Below are 16,498 nucleotides of genomic sequence, written 5' to 3'. Positions count from 1 at the left end.
TAAAATTACAATAGAAAATACTTCCTAACGTTCATGGTTTCCCATGACTGTGGAAATCTTGTTAATAATTTTTTACTATTTTTAAACAGAACAATCCCTCCTCTTACTGACTCCAAAGGAAAAATAACGTCACGTATGCTTGTCCCTCGTGTCTCTCTACAAAAAGTCTTTTTAGCAACATCATCCTGCATTTAAGCACACATGTCACGCTCACTGATCTGAAGCAGACGATAGCAACAACAACTGACTTGCTAAACTAGTCAGGTCAGTCAAGAGTTAAGAGTACAGAGTTTTAGGTGCAACGACCTAAAATAACTCCAGAGTTATAAAAAGATGTTTTTATCTATAGTAACCCACAATGATGAAGAGTCATCGATTCCACATGAATTGTATTACTAACAACATTTCCCACGAGACAGTTGATCACATGTTCTCTCAAACACACACATGAATAGTCAAGGTTCACACCATTAAAGGAAACAAAACAGAAACCACAACAACCACAACTTCCTTCTGCCAACAAGAGCATGACAGAGGCACAAGCAGTGAGCCCTGAACGCATATGGGGCGCCGAGTTTCAGCGTGACGGTCACTGCAGGTTAAAACCGGGACGGGAGGTCGACCCGCTTCTCAAGCGCATGCTAAAGGTTCTTCCTTCTTATTTTGCAACGGCTGGCTTAAAGATCTCGATGGGAAAAGAATGCACATCTGCAGCAAAAACACGAGCCATATATGTGGGTTTCACATCAGTTCTGCTCCAGCGTTCAGGAACAAGGGAAAATTTTCAGGTTTTCGAGTCTTTAACTGTGGGCTGAAGGAAGCATGACAGCATCCAGCCTCAAACCAATCCATATGCCACGTCGCAGGGGTCAAAGGTCACGGTTTATAGACTTCCTGAGCTAAACGGCCATTTTTGAGCAAAACGGCTGACAAAGTACTTCTGTGTGATTTAGAATAATACTGCATAATTTTTTTTCTTTCAAAGGTCGTAAAAAAAACATGCAGTTGTGTTTTCAGCATATTTTTGAAAAAACAATAGGAAATCATGCCAAAAATCAAGCTGAACCAAACTGTTTAAAATATAATACTGATTTTGACTTTCCTAATTGTCTCTGAAAACTGTATAGATTTTTTTTTAAATCATAGTGAAAAAAAGAAAACAAATAGAAATTATAAATCCCGTTCACTATAAAATATGGATTTTATATAATTATATACATAATATGTATTATTACACACATACTCACAGAGATATATACACATACATACAAATATATATTTTATATTATTTCATAGTGAAATATAAAAAAAAATGACTATCAAATACATATAACTGTAATAATAAAACCATAACAGAAAATAATAAATAATAAACAAAATTTTAAACATTTCATTTCAGTTAGTTTCCACTGCAATTTTTAAAATTTGAAATAAAAAATAAAATACAATACAATAAAAGTAATAAAATTACTAAAAAGTAAAACAAAAAAAGAAATCTAAAATCTAAAAATAATAATTAAAAAAAGGGAAAAAAAATTTAAAATGTAATTAAAAATTCAAAATAAAACAAATGTAAACATGATTTCAGTTTCCACAGCAACATTTCAAATTTGAAATTTAATTTAAAAATAAAAACAAATATAATAAAATGGCAAAATTTAATAAAAAAGTAATAAAATAAAAATGAAATCTAAAAACTAAATTAAAATTAACTAAAAAATAATCATTCAAAACAATTCAATACTAAAAAAAAAAAAAAAAAAAAAAAAAAAAAAAATCACAAAAATAAATAAAATAAAATAAATAAAAACAACTGTAAACATTATTTCAGTTTCCACTACAAATTTCAAATTTATATTTGAAATTTTTTAATAAAATAATAAAATTAATAAAAATAAAATAAATAAAAATGAATAATAAAAAAAAAAAAAAAAATCTAAAAATAAAATTAAAATTAACTAAAAATAATTAAAAACATACAAAGTAACACAAAAATAATAGAAATAAGTAAATTGAAACAAATTCAAAATAAAACAAATTTACACATTTTATTTCCACTGCAACATTTCAAATTTGAAATGCAAGTAAAATAACAATAAAAATAATAAAACTACTTAAAATAAAATATAAAATAAAAATGAAATCTAAAATTTAAAAACAATGAAAAATTTAACTAAAAATGAAATGAAAAAGGACAAATATATCCCACAATTTTAAAGTTTCCTAATACCATGTTTCATACAATCCTAAGAACTGTGCCCCGATAAACACGCCATCTATCCATCTGATAAAGTAGACCATAATGGTTTTACTTGATGTCTTTATTGCTTTTTGGTCTATTATTGTGCCATCATCCTCTTTAGTTTCACCTGCTCGCATAAAAACAAAACGAATCCTAGTTGCCTGTTTTACGTAGCAGGTCTCTTCCTGTCGTAATCGGACAGGCCTTGACCAGAATAATCTGCAAAGTGGACCAGAAACTACACCAATACTCAAAAACCTGGTTTTATGACAGTAGCTAGACACGACCACAATAGATTACGACGCCCTCGGGGCATCAGCCCACCCGTTAAACAGGCTTTATTGGTGGCGTATTCATCCGAGTGTGTCTTTTATGACGGGTAACCGCACTATAAACGTACCCTGCTTAAAAGAACAGGAATGTCTGATGAAGACTTTACATTAACAGCCCGTCAGGATCCACAGAAGCAAACAAAGGACGGAATCAAAGAATCAAAACATCTGTGGTACAAAAAGCGTACAGTTCAGATGGGAATCTAGGTGAAGCAGGCTCTAATCCTCTTAGAGGTCAGTCTTTTGTCTGAGCCGCCGCACTTAAGAGCTTTCAGTGCTGCAGAGGACATTATACACAGAGAAAGTCCCGTCCAGTCTTATCATAAGGTGCAAACAATAAAAAAAAAAAAAAAAAAACAACAACAACACAGCACAAGATTGAACATGCAGTACTTCAAATGAACAGGACAAGAAATGCAACAGTGAATCGTTACAAAATATGCACATTTTATATATGCATAAAACCACAAGCAATTATAAATTGAGTGAATGTCATGAACAACTCACATTTAAGCCTCCCCAGAAAATTGCATGAAGAAAATTAAGCCTATTTTAATAACCGTTGCTATTTTGTAACCTCGCATTTTTTTTTACTAAATAGCTACTGCATACAAGAATGCATGCAAGAAAAGATGCATACAAGAAAACTCTAATTTAAATGCATCTCATTTGTTTTGCATTACGATAATGAGAATATGGGGATAAATGTGCTTTACAGTCATGAAAGAAAACCTCAAAAGGTCCTAAAAAAGGCTTCATTTCCTTTAAGCAAAACAAAGTTTTATTTTGTGTTCAGATAACATTTTTTTAACCCCAAGAAACTGCATAAAAATTAAGCCTATAAAACTACAACAGCACTAAAAACAGGATTCCTAAATTCATTTAAAAATAAAATAACATTGCATAAAGAAAATTAAGCCTATAAAATATAACAGTACTGAAAACAAGCGTTCGTAAATTATTAAAAAGAAAAAAATAAAATAAAATAAGATAAAATAAAATAAAATGTTTGATTTTTGGTAAAAACTGACCCAGGCAGTGTGTAAATGTGGGGAACAAAAAAAAATTAAAAATCATAAAGAAAATTAAGCCTATAAAAGTACAACACTACCAAAAAAAACAGGCATTCATAAATTCCTTTAAAATAAAATAAAAAATAAAATAAACACTTGATTTTTGGAGTGAAAAGGGACCCAGGCAGTATGTAAAATTTGTAAAGAATAAAAAAAATAAATAAATAAATAAAAAAAATAAAAAAATTGCACAAAGAAAATTAAGCCTATAAAAGTACAACAGTACTAAAACCAGGCATTCATACAGTTCTTAAATAAAATAAAATAAAATAAAATAAAAAATAACTTGATTTTTGGAGTGAAAAATGACCCAGACAGTGTGTAAATTTGGGAGACAATAAAAATAATAAATAAATAAATAAATAAAGCCTATAAAAGTATGACAGTACTAAAAACAGACATTCGTAAATTCATAAAATAAAATAAAATACAATAAAATAAATACATTTTTGGAGTGAAAATGGACCCAGGCAGTGTGTAAATTTGAGAAACAATTTAAAAAAAATGAATAAAGTAAATTAAGCCTATAAAAGTACAACAGTAAAAACAGACATTCGAAAACTCCTATAAAATAAAATAAAACTTTAATTTGTGCAATGAAAATGGACCCAGGCAGTGTGTACATTTGCAAAACAATCCAAAAAAACTACATAAAGAAAATAAGTTTTGTGACCATTACAATTTTTAACCTCATATGAGTATTTTTAATAGGATGTCACATCAAGCATTTTTACTAATGCAAAGCATGTAAGAATAAATGCATGCATGCATCAAATGTAAATGCATCTTGCATTACAATGCAGAGATATTGCAAAAAAAAAAACAAAACATCAGATTTACAGTCATATTTTATTACAGTTAATAAAAGTGGAGTTAAATGTGCTTTATAGTTATGAAATACATCTCATTTTCTTTTTTTAATTTATTTCTTTTGATTTTTGGAGTGAAACTTGACCCAGTTTTGACTCACTTAAACTTTATGGCAATCGATTAAAAGTGATAAATCAAAGGTCACAGTTAATCCCAGATTATACAACTCCACACTGACCAAATGACATCTGAATTCCCGAAGCATGATTGTGTGACTCAGCAGCAGGTTGGAGAAGTTACGTCTATCTCATGCCGGCGCGCCCACAGTGACGGACAGAGCAAGAATGTCTGATTTCCGGCAGGATGACTGCACCGGCAGATTTGGGTTGGATCAGTTCCTGACGTTTCCTCTTCCACAGACACCAGCGGGAACGATCTGTGCCGAACACCGGCTAAAGCCTGAACAACACCCGTTTACAGCTACTTTTCATTTCATTAACTGCTGGCACAGCCATTCTGAGTCCACTGCCAACAACATTAAAATTAATTTACATATGAACATCACAAAGATCAACAGGATGTAAAATAGGAAGCAAACTGAACTTTATTTCCCCACACTTCCTGACAAATGAATTCTCATGACTTTGCCAGTTATTTGTGATTATCGGTACAGTGATGATTTGCAAACAAGAACAAAACAAGTCCTGCAGTTTGAGTCTCAATGCTTTGCAAGAAACACTCTGAGGATACAGACATATTCACGGCATTTCCCTTGATAGCCAACAACATATTTCTCTCTACAGAAACACAACACCCTCTACAAAAATTTCCATTATTTTTCCATGCCTGGAAATCACTTAAAATTAATTTGACCTAATTTACCTAATTTTCCAGCAATTTTCCCTTAATATATACATGTATGTGTATTTATATGTACACATTAAATATACACAGTACAGACAGATAGTATGTAAACATTATTTTGAATCGATTAATCGAAATTAATCGTTTTGCAGCTCTAAATTATATCTGCACAATTAAATATTTTGAGCTGTAATGTTTTATTATTATTGTCAGAATTATACATAATTTTAAAATACAAATTATAATACTTTTAAAAATTACAGCTTATTAAATAAATAATAATATAATATATAAATTATATTTAAATGAAATAAACTACTATAAATGTATAATTTTAAAATACAATTTTAATAATAGTTCAATAAATGACAGCTCACTTAAAAATAAAGTACAAAAAATAAATACAGCTCACTTAAAAAAATAAGTATATATAAATATAATAAGACTGCTATAAGTAATTAAAAATTAAAAACAAATTACTATATAAAATACAAATTAAATAAGTAATAATTTTAATAATTAACAGCTTACTTAAATTACTACTTAATTAAAATAAATATCATAAATTATATATAAATGAAATATAAAAGTACTACTATAAATTAATCATTTTAAAATATTATAATAAATAAAATGATAGCACTTAAATTTAAAAATATAAATAAAATAAGTAATTTTAATAATAACAACAAATAAATTACAGTTCACTTAAAATAAGAATTACATAAATTTATATCAAAAATATAAATTATATATATGTAATAATCTTGAATAATAATTAATAGCTTACTTAAATTACTTAAATTAAAATAAAATAAATATCAAATTATACATAAATGAAATATAAAAGTACTACTATAAATTAATTTAAAAATATAATTATAATAAGTAAAATTAAATTACAGCTGACTTAAAATAAAACAAATATTATACAAATTATAAATAAATATAATAATACTATTTTAAATTCTAGGTCACCTAAAACAATAACATTATTATTATTATTATTATTATTATTATTATTATTTACTACTACTACTACTACTAATAATAATAATAATAATAATAATAATAATAGGAAATCACAATTTTAATTTAAAATTTCCTAATAATACAACACTTGAAAATGGCTTTCGGGAGAAGAGCTGTATGAAAATTATGATTAATACTACAAAATAAGCAGTATTGTGTTTGTTGTACTGGGAAATCGTTAGTCATTTTAATATTCTTGGTGTTTACACCCAATATTAGATATCATAACAAGAAGACAATAAACAATTTGACAGACCTTATTGATTCTGCCATGTTTAAGGCTCCAGTTATGATTTAAAAAAATTATAAAAATGTACACTTGTATTACTGTAAATGTTCTAAGGCATTTCTCTGGTATAGTTTGTACGGTCGGGTGTGACTGAAGTAGGTCAGGTGACGCAACACCCTCTGTGACCTCATAATGCCTCTTAGCGTGACTGCCTTTATCTCAGTCCGCTCCCACTCGCTGTTTTCACTGGGACACACCTGAACCACGTCCAAACACCCACTAGAACAATCCAAAATTGGATTGCTGCACAGTAACCACCGCTTTAGTTCACGTTTCAGTTTGCCCAGCACGCCGTGACTCACGGTCAGCTCTTCATTCACTCATTCAGTGGTCAAAGCTCCGTTCCTGGAAAAGACACGCTCAGGTCTGAGTTTGACCGTTGTCGTAAGACACTTGTTGCCTGACATCAATACAAGCATCAGTTCAGACATCAAGTCCAGACGTTCTCCCATGCAATCGACTCATTTGCAAACTAACTCTTCCATGCAGCAGAAACAGTTACAGTGCATGGAAAAAAACAAAACTTGGCAGAGGGATTTAGATTGCGCACTTTGTTGTTTTTAACATGCATACGCAACTTGGAAATAGAAACGACGAACTAATAATGAGCGCAAGCGCATGCACTCAAGCCTAATTGAACAGGAACTCACACATACGAGCTTGATCGCACTTCTGCACCACACATCTTGTTAGCTGAAAAACAATACAGTGAGAAATGCTTATAGGAACAAAAATAAGTTAACTGCCTGTTCTGTGGTGCTCTTGAGAGTAAACCACAACTGTGAAACAGTCACACTAAATGCATACGAAATATCAGCAAAAAAGTGAGTGTTAAACTGCACAGAACTGACAAAAAGTCACAATTTCTGCCTTTCACACATTTAATTCGGACTCCTAAATGCTGCTGTGGTTTTGCCATCAACCTCACAGAGGCAACATTTGCATGTGTACTAATAGCAACATATTTTTTCATATATTTGTGCAGAAAAACCTCAGAGACCACAAACCGGGTTTATTCTACAAGACTAATCACTAAAAGCATTTTGTTCTAGATATAAGATATTTTAGCTCATCCGGTTTCATCATCCTGAAGTCATCATTTTTTGCTGCGCAAGCTCAAGATATTTTCATGTTTTGTTCTACAATATTAGTAAAACTTATTTTGTACAGCTTGTCTTGAGACATTGCTGGAGACCGAACAGAAGATCTGGATGATATTACCTAAAATCAAAATCAATTGAACGTTTTCCCTCAATTACAAATAATGAACGATTATTTACTGCGAGACATAGCATTAAGGAATGCTTTTTTTTGGAAAAAAGCGCAAATTCAGAAGTTGATATGCCGATAGTGCTGTCAATCGATTAATCGCAATTAATCGCATGCAAAATAAGTTTTTGTTTACATAATATATGTATGTGTACTGTGTATGTTTATTATGTATATACAGACACACATATACAGTATATATTTAGAAAATATTTACAGATTTATATAGACATAATAAATATACACAGTACACACACATCTTTTAAAAAAAAAAACTTATTTTGGATGCGATTAATCGCAATTAATCGCCTCCGGGGTCGTCTAATTGGTCCACTGTTTTGGAACGGCGTCTTAAACATGGTAGTCACGTGCAAGATGCTGCAAAAAGTCACAAGCGCAATGTAAGCAAATAGCGCAGACTACATATGTGGTATTATGTTTTTATGGGGAAAGCATTAAAAATAGTTAAAAAAAATTTTTTTTAAATAACTAATTACGCTGGTTAGAGGTTATGAACTTCGATTTCGAATACTTTCCGATTAATCGACCAACTTTACCGAGCAGGTGAACTTATCTATTCACTAGTAGCTTTTACGGTTTATAATTGCGCTTTTGCAAACTATTCAAATTTTTAAGGAAAACGTTCTCAAATTAAGACTGAAAAAGCTGGAAGTCATGGTGTAGTTTGTTTACAGCCTACATTTAGCTTTTTAACTCTGACGATTGTGTTTAGGCATGAAACCATATTTACTTGCGATTATCATAAACAAAATGTGCAAAACTCAAAATTTGTCAGTCACAGAGCTTATTTTCTGCAATAATCCAAAAGCCAGTCGAAGAAAACCTATTGGGTTGTTGTTGAAGTAACCAAGTTAGGGCTGCCACTAACAATTATTTTGGTAATCTGTCGATTAATTGAGTGATCGAATAATTATATATATTTTTTGTAAATTTTAATATGTGGAATGCACAACTTCCAGTATTTTGCAGATTACTCGGCATGGGCAAAATGCAATCGAGGATTTTTTAAAATCGAATACTCTAACAGAATCGAGGAATCATTGCAGCTGAACCAAAGTGATGCAAACTTTAGGATTACACAACAAAAATCATCATCATTGCAGCACTCGGTGTTGGGTCAAATAGTTATTGCTAATTCCGTTGATGCATTTCTCTTATGACTGCAATTGCAACTGTAATTTTAAACTCAAACTCTGTCAATGACTCATTTTTCACCAAGTTTGCGGCAATGCATGTTGGGATTCCCTTCAGAACAAGTGGATGGCTGCCCATCAGGACACATGCCACCATCACAGAATCCAAATAAAAACTGCACTCTCACTAAACACAATCAATGAGTCCAATCAAACCCATCTAAACACACTGACTCACACAGACACTGACCAGACAGCGGCACAAGCCAGAGGCAAGGCTACTGCAAGACACCGTCTGGCGCACCAAATACAGCAATATGAAGAGGTAAAACCAACCACATATAATCACACATAAAAGCTGTGGTTTCATCTTTGGATCCTGAAGGTAGTCACATTTAGCTGCCTAATGCATCTAGTATTAAATAGAATTCTTATCAATGAAACTTCACATGAAATGCATGACGAAAATGACTTGACAACTTGAACTACACAGGAACTCGAACTCTCCTTTCCTCAAGACTATGTCACATGAGCATTTAGTTTCCTTGAAGTGACCACTGTTTGGATCCCATAATGCACTGCAATGAGCACATCAAAAATAAATCTACGACGGTGGAAAATACAACATTCATGTTGATTATAAACATTATTTCATGCAATACTGAAAAAAAATTGCTTTTAATGCAACTTTACCCAATATTTTTGCACGTTATGCATTTTTACACTTCGTGCATTTTTAATGCATTTTTATGGATTGCTAATTTAGCAACAAGATAATGCCAAACACTAAATCAACTTTGACTGAAAAAAGAGTGTAGGTTTTACTCTGAAACAATTTCATGCACTGAAAGAGTATTGTCTTGTAAAAACACACTCCAAAACTCCTTATTTACATATTTGAAATTGCATTTGTATGACACTTTGTACAAGTTGTAACCTTTGTACTTGATCAGGTTACCTTTCACTTCTAATGCTGCCTGAGAAGACAACTGCCTATTTAGGCAGTAGACAGCACAGCAACTCACTAGGTTTTGGGGCAGAGCCAATGTGTTGAACTTTTGAGAATGAATCCCACTGTTTTATAGAGGAACGCGACCTCTGGATCAGTAGCTCGAGTCTAGTTTAGTCTGCAGTCTAGTCGATGTACATTCTAGAAGCGTGTGATTGGATTACACTTGCTGCTGTGATCATTTCAAGCCTGTAACACTTTAAACAGACATGATGAAATACAAAGATAGAGAGAAAGAACTTTATACAGAGCCAAACTCGCTACCAAACACCCTCATGACTCAGGGATTTTTATTTGGCCTGCGATACTGGTGTTCTGGAATTCTTATTTTGTTGCCCCTAACGGTGCTGTAAAGCAATAATCCACTCGAGGCCGTGCATTACAGTGAATTTATTACATGTAAGGGGTCTAAATCCTCCTATGCCCTCAAGTCTTAAAGAAAATCACTAACACAAACAAACTACACAGAGTGGTTTATCACGTTGATAGCAACATCAATGCAACAAAAGTCATTTATATTTGCCGTTACATACAATAACAGTCAGAATAAACATTTACTGTACCAAGTATTATTGTTTGTTACTGTTGCTAAGCAACATGAGAATTTGGTGGCAGATTAGAATGCAGTTTATCCAACTGGAATTCAGAGCTATTTAAGTATCAATTAGATATTATAAAACTTTTTTAAAAATAGTTTGATTTGTTTTATAGATTTTAAAAATGTTATATTGAATTTATTTGTATATTTTCTTTTTTTTTGGAAATTTGGAATTTTTGCATGTTCATTTGAGCTGATTTTATTTCAGTTATTTTAGTACATTTGTTTTGGGTTTTTTTTTTAAGTTAACATTTATTTTAAGTAAAAAAAAAAAAAAAAAAAAAAAAAAAAAAAAAAGTTTATAGTTTTCTTTTTACTCAACTATAATAACCCTGTCAGAATTTGGAGTCACGACATCTGTTTATAATATACAACTGACAGCTATGCTCATCATAAACATCTGGAAGTGCTTGATGGTGATACAGGAATAGAAAAGGCTACTGGAAATTGTTTGAAACTGCATAAAAGTCACGTTAAATTGAAGAAAAGATCCATGTGATATAACCTGCCATGAAACGACTACCAAAAGCGTCCTTGAACAATTGCATATGTAGTGAATATGAAGTCATCATGATCTTCTAATCTAAAAAAACATTAGCAAAAAAACCTATCGGTCCTGTAGGGCACAAAGCTGTATTTTTGGTTTCCATGCGTCTTTCTTATCAAACACTGTTGGATTTATGCGTGCTTATCTACACAAGAAGAACAAAGCCAGTTAAATCGCTGCATCTTATTTCAATTCATATCTGCCCGGCTTTGCAACTCCCAAACAGGCTGCTCAATAGAGAATGAAACACTTCAATGACCTTTCAGACGTTTTGGGTGGAGTGGAATGGAGAGGCAAGTCTTAGCCAGTCACAGGGCGTTTGGCATTTGTCGGGGAGTAATTTCACGTCTCTGTCACGGATAAGGGGATGACTTCGGTATAATTCCATACGCCTTGTTTCGGTCGAGCGGAAATAGGCAACGGTGTGTGGAGACTGTAATGAAACTCAGCGTGGGGTTTTAACAAGGATGCGTTGGTTTGGTAATCACAAGTGAACTTTGCTCTGTGTGTAATATTCATCCTCACAAACATGCAATATAAATTCCAGAGCTGAGACATCATTTTACAACCAATGCTGAGACGAGATTGGAGGGACATTCACTAAACTTTAGACTCAGAATCATGCAGACTGGTGAAGATCTCACAGACTGCTCTTATAGACAAAACGTGCAAATCCTGTGCAACTAGTGGCAGCAAATGGAACTGCAACTGTCATTTTTTACACTCTGCCTGTGTAATATTCCTTTGGCGTTCACTTACAGAAAACAAGCAAAGTCTAATACAACAACACAATCTAATACAATATCGCAATCTCTCACTACTTTTTTTCCTCTTTTTCAAAGATAAACATTATCAAATATAGATTTGCCAAGTGTGACGACTTAGGATTCTGAGGAAGTGAGAAAAGGCTCAATAACAGATATCGGAGTGTGAAACCTGTTTGATAACAGTAATTATTATTGCATTTTTCAACATTTATGGGAGGAGAGTATTTCAATAAATCATGCAACATTATTTACTAAGGTTTGCAGAGTCAATTGACTGGTATTTGTGCCATGTAACGCCCCCAAAAAATTATTAACCCATTTTGTGCTTGTCATGACTGTGATGGTTGCGAACTGGCGCTGTTGCATTGGTCCTGGCCCTTACTATAATTATGCCACTTATGATAATTAAGCCTTAATCTAACCACTACCTTTGGGAATTACAGATTTTAGACATTGGAAATGTAAAGCCAAGTCAAAATGTGAAGCAAATTGCTTGTATATGCACATTCTGGGAATAGCACTAAGTTGGCTATGCATACTGTGCACTAGTAAGAGCAAAATGGTAGAATGTAAACATAGAATAGTAAACATGACTAACTAGTCCGACCCCAACCCCCAACCACAAACCTGCTTTCTAAAACCCCGCCCTCCAAAAATATGTCAGCCAGTCTGATAGCTCCAAGGTGGTGGGCATTTCTGATTGGCTACAGAGAGTGTGGGCCATTCCCCTTAATTTTATGTGCTGTTTACAGTACTGTCAAAGACAGATGTGAGAAGTATTCACTGATATCTGTCAGGTTATGCGTGATATACGGTAATAGACACTGGCAGTTGCTGAAATCCACACTGTTTGTATTGAACGGCCACTCTAGACTATTTCACAAGTTTAAGAACTCAAGAGTTAGTCAGTCTCCTCCTCCACTTGACTTTCTCAAATAAATGCCCCGTTTGTGTGTCCGTCACACCTCCGGGGTCTGAAGGCTAGTGACTGTGTCTATATATATGTGATTTATTCGTGTGCATGTGTGCGTGTTTGCTGAAGGGGCTCTGGTGGGTTAATAATTAATTCTTTTTCCAATCAAACTTTAACCTTCCTTTCTCAAACTCTCTCTAAATACCGTCTGTCACACCAAAAATGCAAATCAGTCAAGCCTGTCTTGCCCCAAAAGACACACACCCAAGAACGTCATTCAACCCCTGAGCATTCCTCAATACTCCTTACTATAATTCGTGTGTATGAAACACCAGAAGACTGACTATCAATCAGGTTTTACACAGAAACACCACAGAGTGAATTTAGAACGACAACGCGCCTCAGATGTTCCTTTTTTATTCTTTTTAGCTTATCTTTCCACTCCAGAACAGCAGATAAACTCCAGAAACACCATTTCGGCAGCTATTTTAAGCTCCCGTGCTGTGATATCTAGCTACTGCCATTTTAAATCCGGATGTCTGGCTGTAACTACGAGTCTAAATGTCGCTTTGAGAAAGAACAGAGGAGAAAAAAAAGGCAGCAGCAGCGAATGAAACTCGCTCTAGTAAAACAGGTTCAGCCGTTACAATGTATCACTCACGCACACACGCGCGCCCACGACTGAAACATTGTAACACGGTAACATTCGAAACCCGCGAAACATTGTAACATTCGAAGCGCGCTTGATGTTCTAAGCGGGTAGAAAAGCAGACTGGTGATAATAAAACGACTAAAACGTGTTGTACGAGCAAAAAAATCTCATCGCACAGGCCCCTGCGGCGGCCCCCGAGCTTTCAGAAGCTCTTACCTTCCGCTGCTGTTTCTCCCAGGCCGGGTCTAGCAGCAGGTCCCGGTCCCAATCGTTCTCTTGCTCCATGTAGCTCTGCTGGCCTCCCGCCGAATATTGGGTTTGACTATTAGCGGCGTGATAATCTACCATGTCAGAAACCTGAGGGCACTGTGAAAACTCTTCCTAACCGCAAGCCAAAAGAAAACAGACTGCAGCAGTCGCTCGCGAAGCCTTTGTTGCTCGAAATTGAAGTATCCACTGCGTGGACTGACAGTATCCCCGCCGAGAGTGCGTTCCTCCACCCGTTTGACAAAAATGGAGTAGGAGACGCGCCGCTCCCACTGAGGAGGAGGTAGTAGGCCCGGAAAACTCATGAATATTTAAAAGACCGGTTTACTTATTCAGGAGATATCCGATCTTAGCTCTACCCACGACAGGCTGGGCTTCTGCCATTGGCTAATCTCGTCAGGGGGTAGTATTTTTAGATTGAAAATGTGAATTTGTGGATGGTATAATAAAATATTCACAGTGGGGTTCAGAAGTCTAAAAATCTGATGATTAAGAGCTAATACAAATCTGAAGATTTTTTTAAACGATTCTGAAAAACTGCACTGTATGAATTGTGTATTGCGTAAATAAATTGCATTTGATCTATTTCGAGAGAAATGTGTGTGTGAACACACACAAAACTAGTCTTAAGTAGCACTTTAGTTCTTTATGTTCTTTAGGTTATTTTATGCCCAAATCATTAGGATATTAATTAAAGATCATGTTCCATTAAGATATTATGTACATTTCCTACCGTAAATATATCAAAACATCATTTTTGATAAGTAATATGCATTGCTAAGAACTTCATTTGGACAACTTTAAAGGCGATTCTCGATATTATATCATTTTCTCAATATTTTGATTTTTTTTTTTTTGCACCCTCAGATTCCAACATTTCAAATATCTTGTTGTATCTTGGCCAGATATTATCCTATCCTAACAAACCATACATCAGTGTTTATTTATTCAGCTTTCAGATTATGTATAAATCTCAATTTTGAAAATTTACACTTTTGATTGGTTCTGTGGTCCAGGGTCACACATTTATATTATATTTGCATATATAAATTTAATATAAATTAAAATAATGTATTATTAAAATAATGCTTACATTTTAATAATTCATTATGTATTTATACACTACTGGATTTTACTAGCTTTTTCACATGTGGATATAAATAAATAATATACAAATTATAGTTATTTTGAATTACTATTTATTTAGTTACATATTTTACGTATTTTTGTGTAAATAAATTGCTCTTAATCTATAGAGATCTATATCTATAGAATCTATAGAATTATATTTAAATAAATCTATTATATAAATAAAAACAAATAAATATATAGATTTTTTCACAAGTGTTCTTAAATAATACATAAAATAATAATTATTTTTATTTACTATTTATTTAGTTACATATTTTATGTATTTTTGTATAAATAAACTGTATTTGATCGATATAGATAGAATTGAAATAAATCTATTATATAAATATATACATAAATATATAGATTTTTCACAAGTGCTCTTAAATAAATAATATATATAAAAAAGAAATATTCTTATTTACTATTTATTTATTTAGTTACATATTTTTTGCATAAATTGCATTTGATCTATATAGATAGAACTGTATTTAAATAGATAAATAAATAAATAAATAAATAAATATATAGTAATTATTATTCTTATTTACAATTTATGTAAGTACATATTTTACATATTTTATGTATCAAAAATATTCATTGTAATTTAATAAAATTATATCAAATATATTTGAATAAAAAATCCTTCTATTGAGATCTGTCTTTCAATTATTAAAATTATACGAACATTATATAAATATATTTTATATACTAACAAATTTCACTAGTTTTATCACTAGTGGTCTCAAAGTAATAATATATAAAGTAATATTATTCTTATTATTCATTTTTCTAATTTTACATATACATTTTACATATACACTCGATATATTATCATTAAATTAAATAAATTGTATATATTACCAAATTCTTTCTATTTAAACAATACTTACATTATATAAATATATTTTATATACTAACAAATTTCACTAGTTTTATCACTAGTGGTCTCAAAGTAATAATATATAAAGTAATATTATTCTTATTATTCATTTTTCTAATTTTACATATACATTTTACATATACACTCGATATATTATCATTAAATTAAATAAATTGTATATATTACCAAATTCTTTCTATTTAAACAATACTTACATTAAATAAATATATTTTATATACTAACAAATTTCAGTTTTTACTACTTTATAAATTACCAAATTTTATCTATCTATCCTGTTTGTATGAAGTATAATTATATTTATTACTATAATAAAATGTCATTAAAAGCAAAGTGAATAGAATTTTTTATTTAAAGGCGCTTATTTTGACTTGTACAGTGTATCAGTGTAACCTGTATCTTCTAACTTTACACATTCACACAAACGGAAAGAGTTGATGTATTATTCATACACTTTCCACGAAACACTCACCAGCCGGTTGCGTTGTTTCTTCTAAGCTTCATCTGAATTCAACTCTGTACAGTTTTAATAACACACATTGTTTGGTGAAAACCGCATGAATGTTTATGACTTGAATTTATTGTGGTTAAACTAGTGTGGTTCTTTGCCAGCTTTAAGCTGCTTAAAGCAGACATTAATATTTCATG

General features: G+C 32.1%; 1 protein-coding gene across 2 annotated transcripts in view; it reads right to left on the bottom strand.

Annotated features, from left to right (window-relative positions):
- The window catches only part of actn4 (actinin, alpha 4), a 51,785-nt gene extending 37,679 nt beyond the window's left edge, over positions 1-14,106 (bottom strand). For both annotated transcript variants that reach the window (XM_051128737.1, XM_051128738.1), the window contains exon 1: positions 13,768-14,106. In XM_051128737.1, coding sequence (XP_050984694.1) covers positions 13,768-13,899 — 132 coding nt within the window. In that variant the 5' untranslated portion in view covers positions 13,900-14,106. The remainder of the gene's footprint in view (positions 1-13,767) is intronic.
- Between the last annotated feature and the right edge of the window lie 2,392 nt (positions 14,107-16,498).

This window comes from Labeo rohita, chromosome 15 (genome assembly GCF_022985175.1).
Source record: "Labeo rohita strain BAU-BD-2019 chromosome 15, IGBB_LRoh.1.0, whole genome shotgun sequence".
Lineage (NCBI taxonomy): Eukaryota > Metazoa > Chordata > Actinopteri > Cypriniformes > Cyprinidae > Labeo > Labeo rohita.
This window is presented reverse-complemented; position numbering and strand designations above follow the sequence as displayed.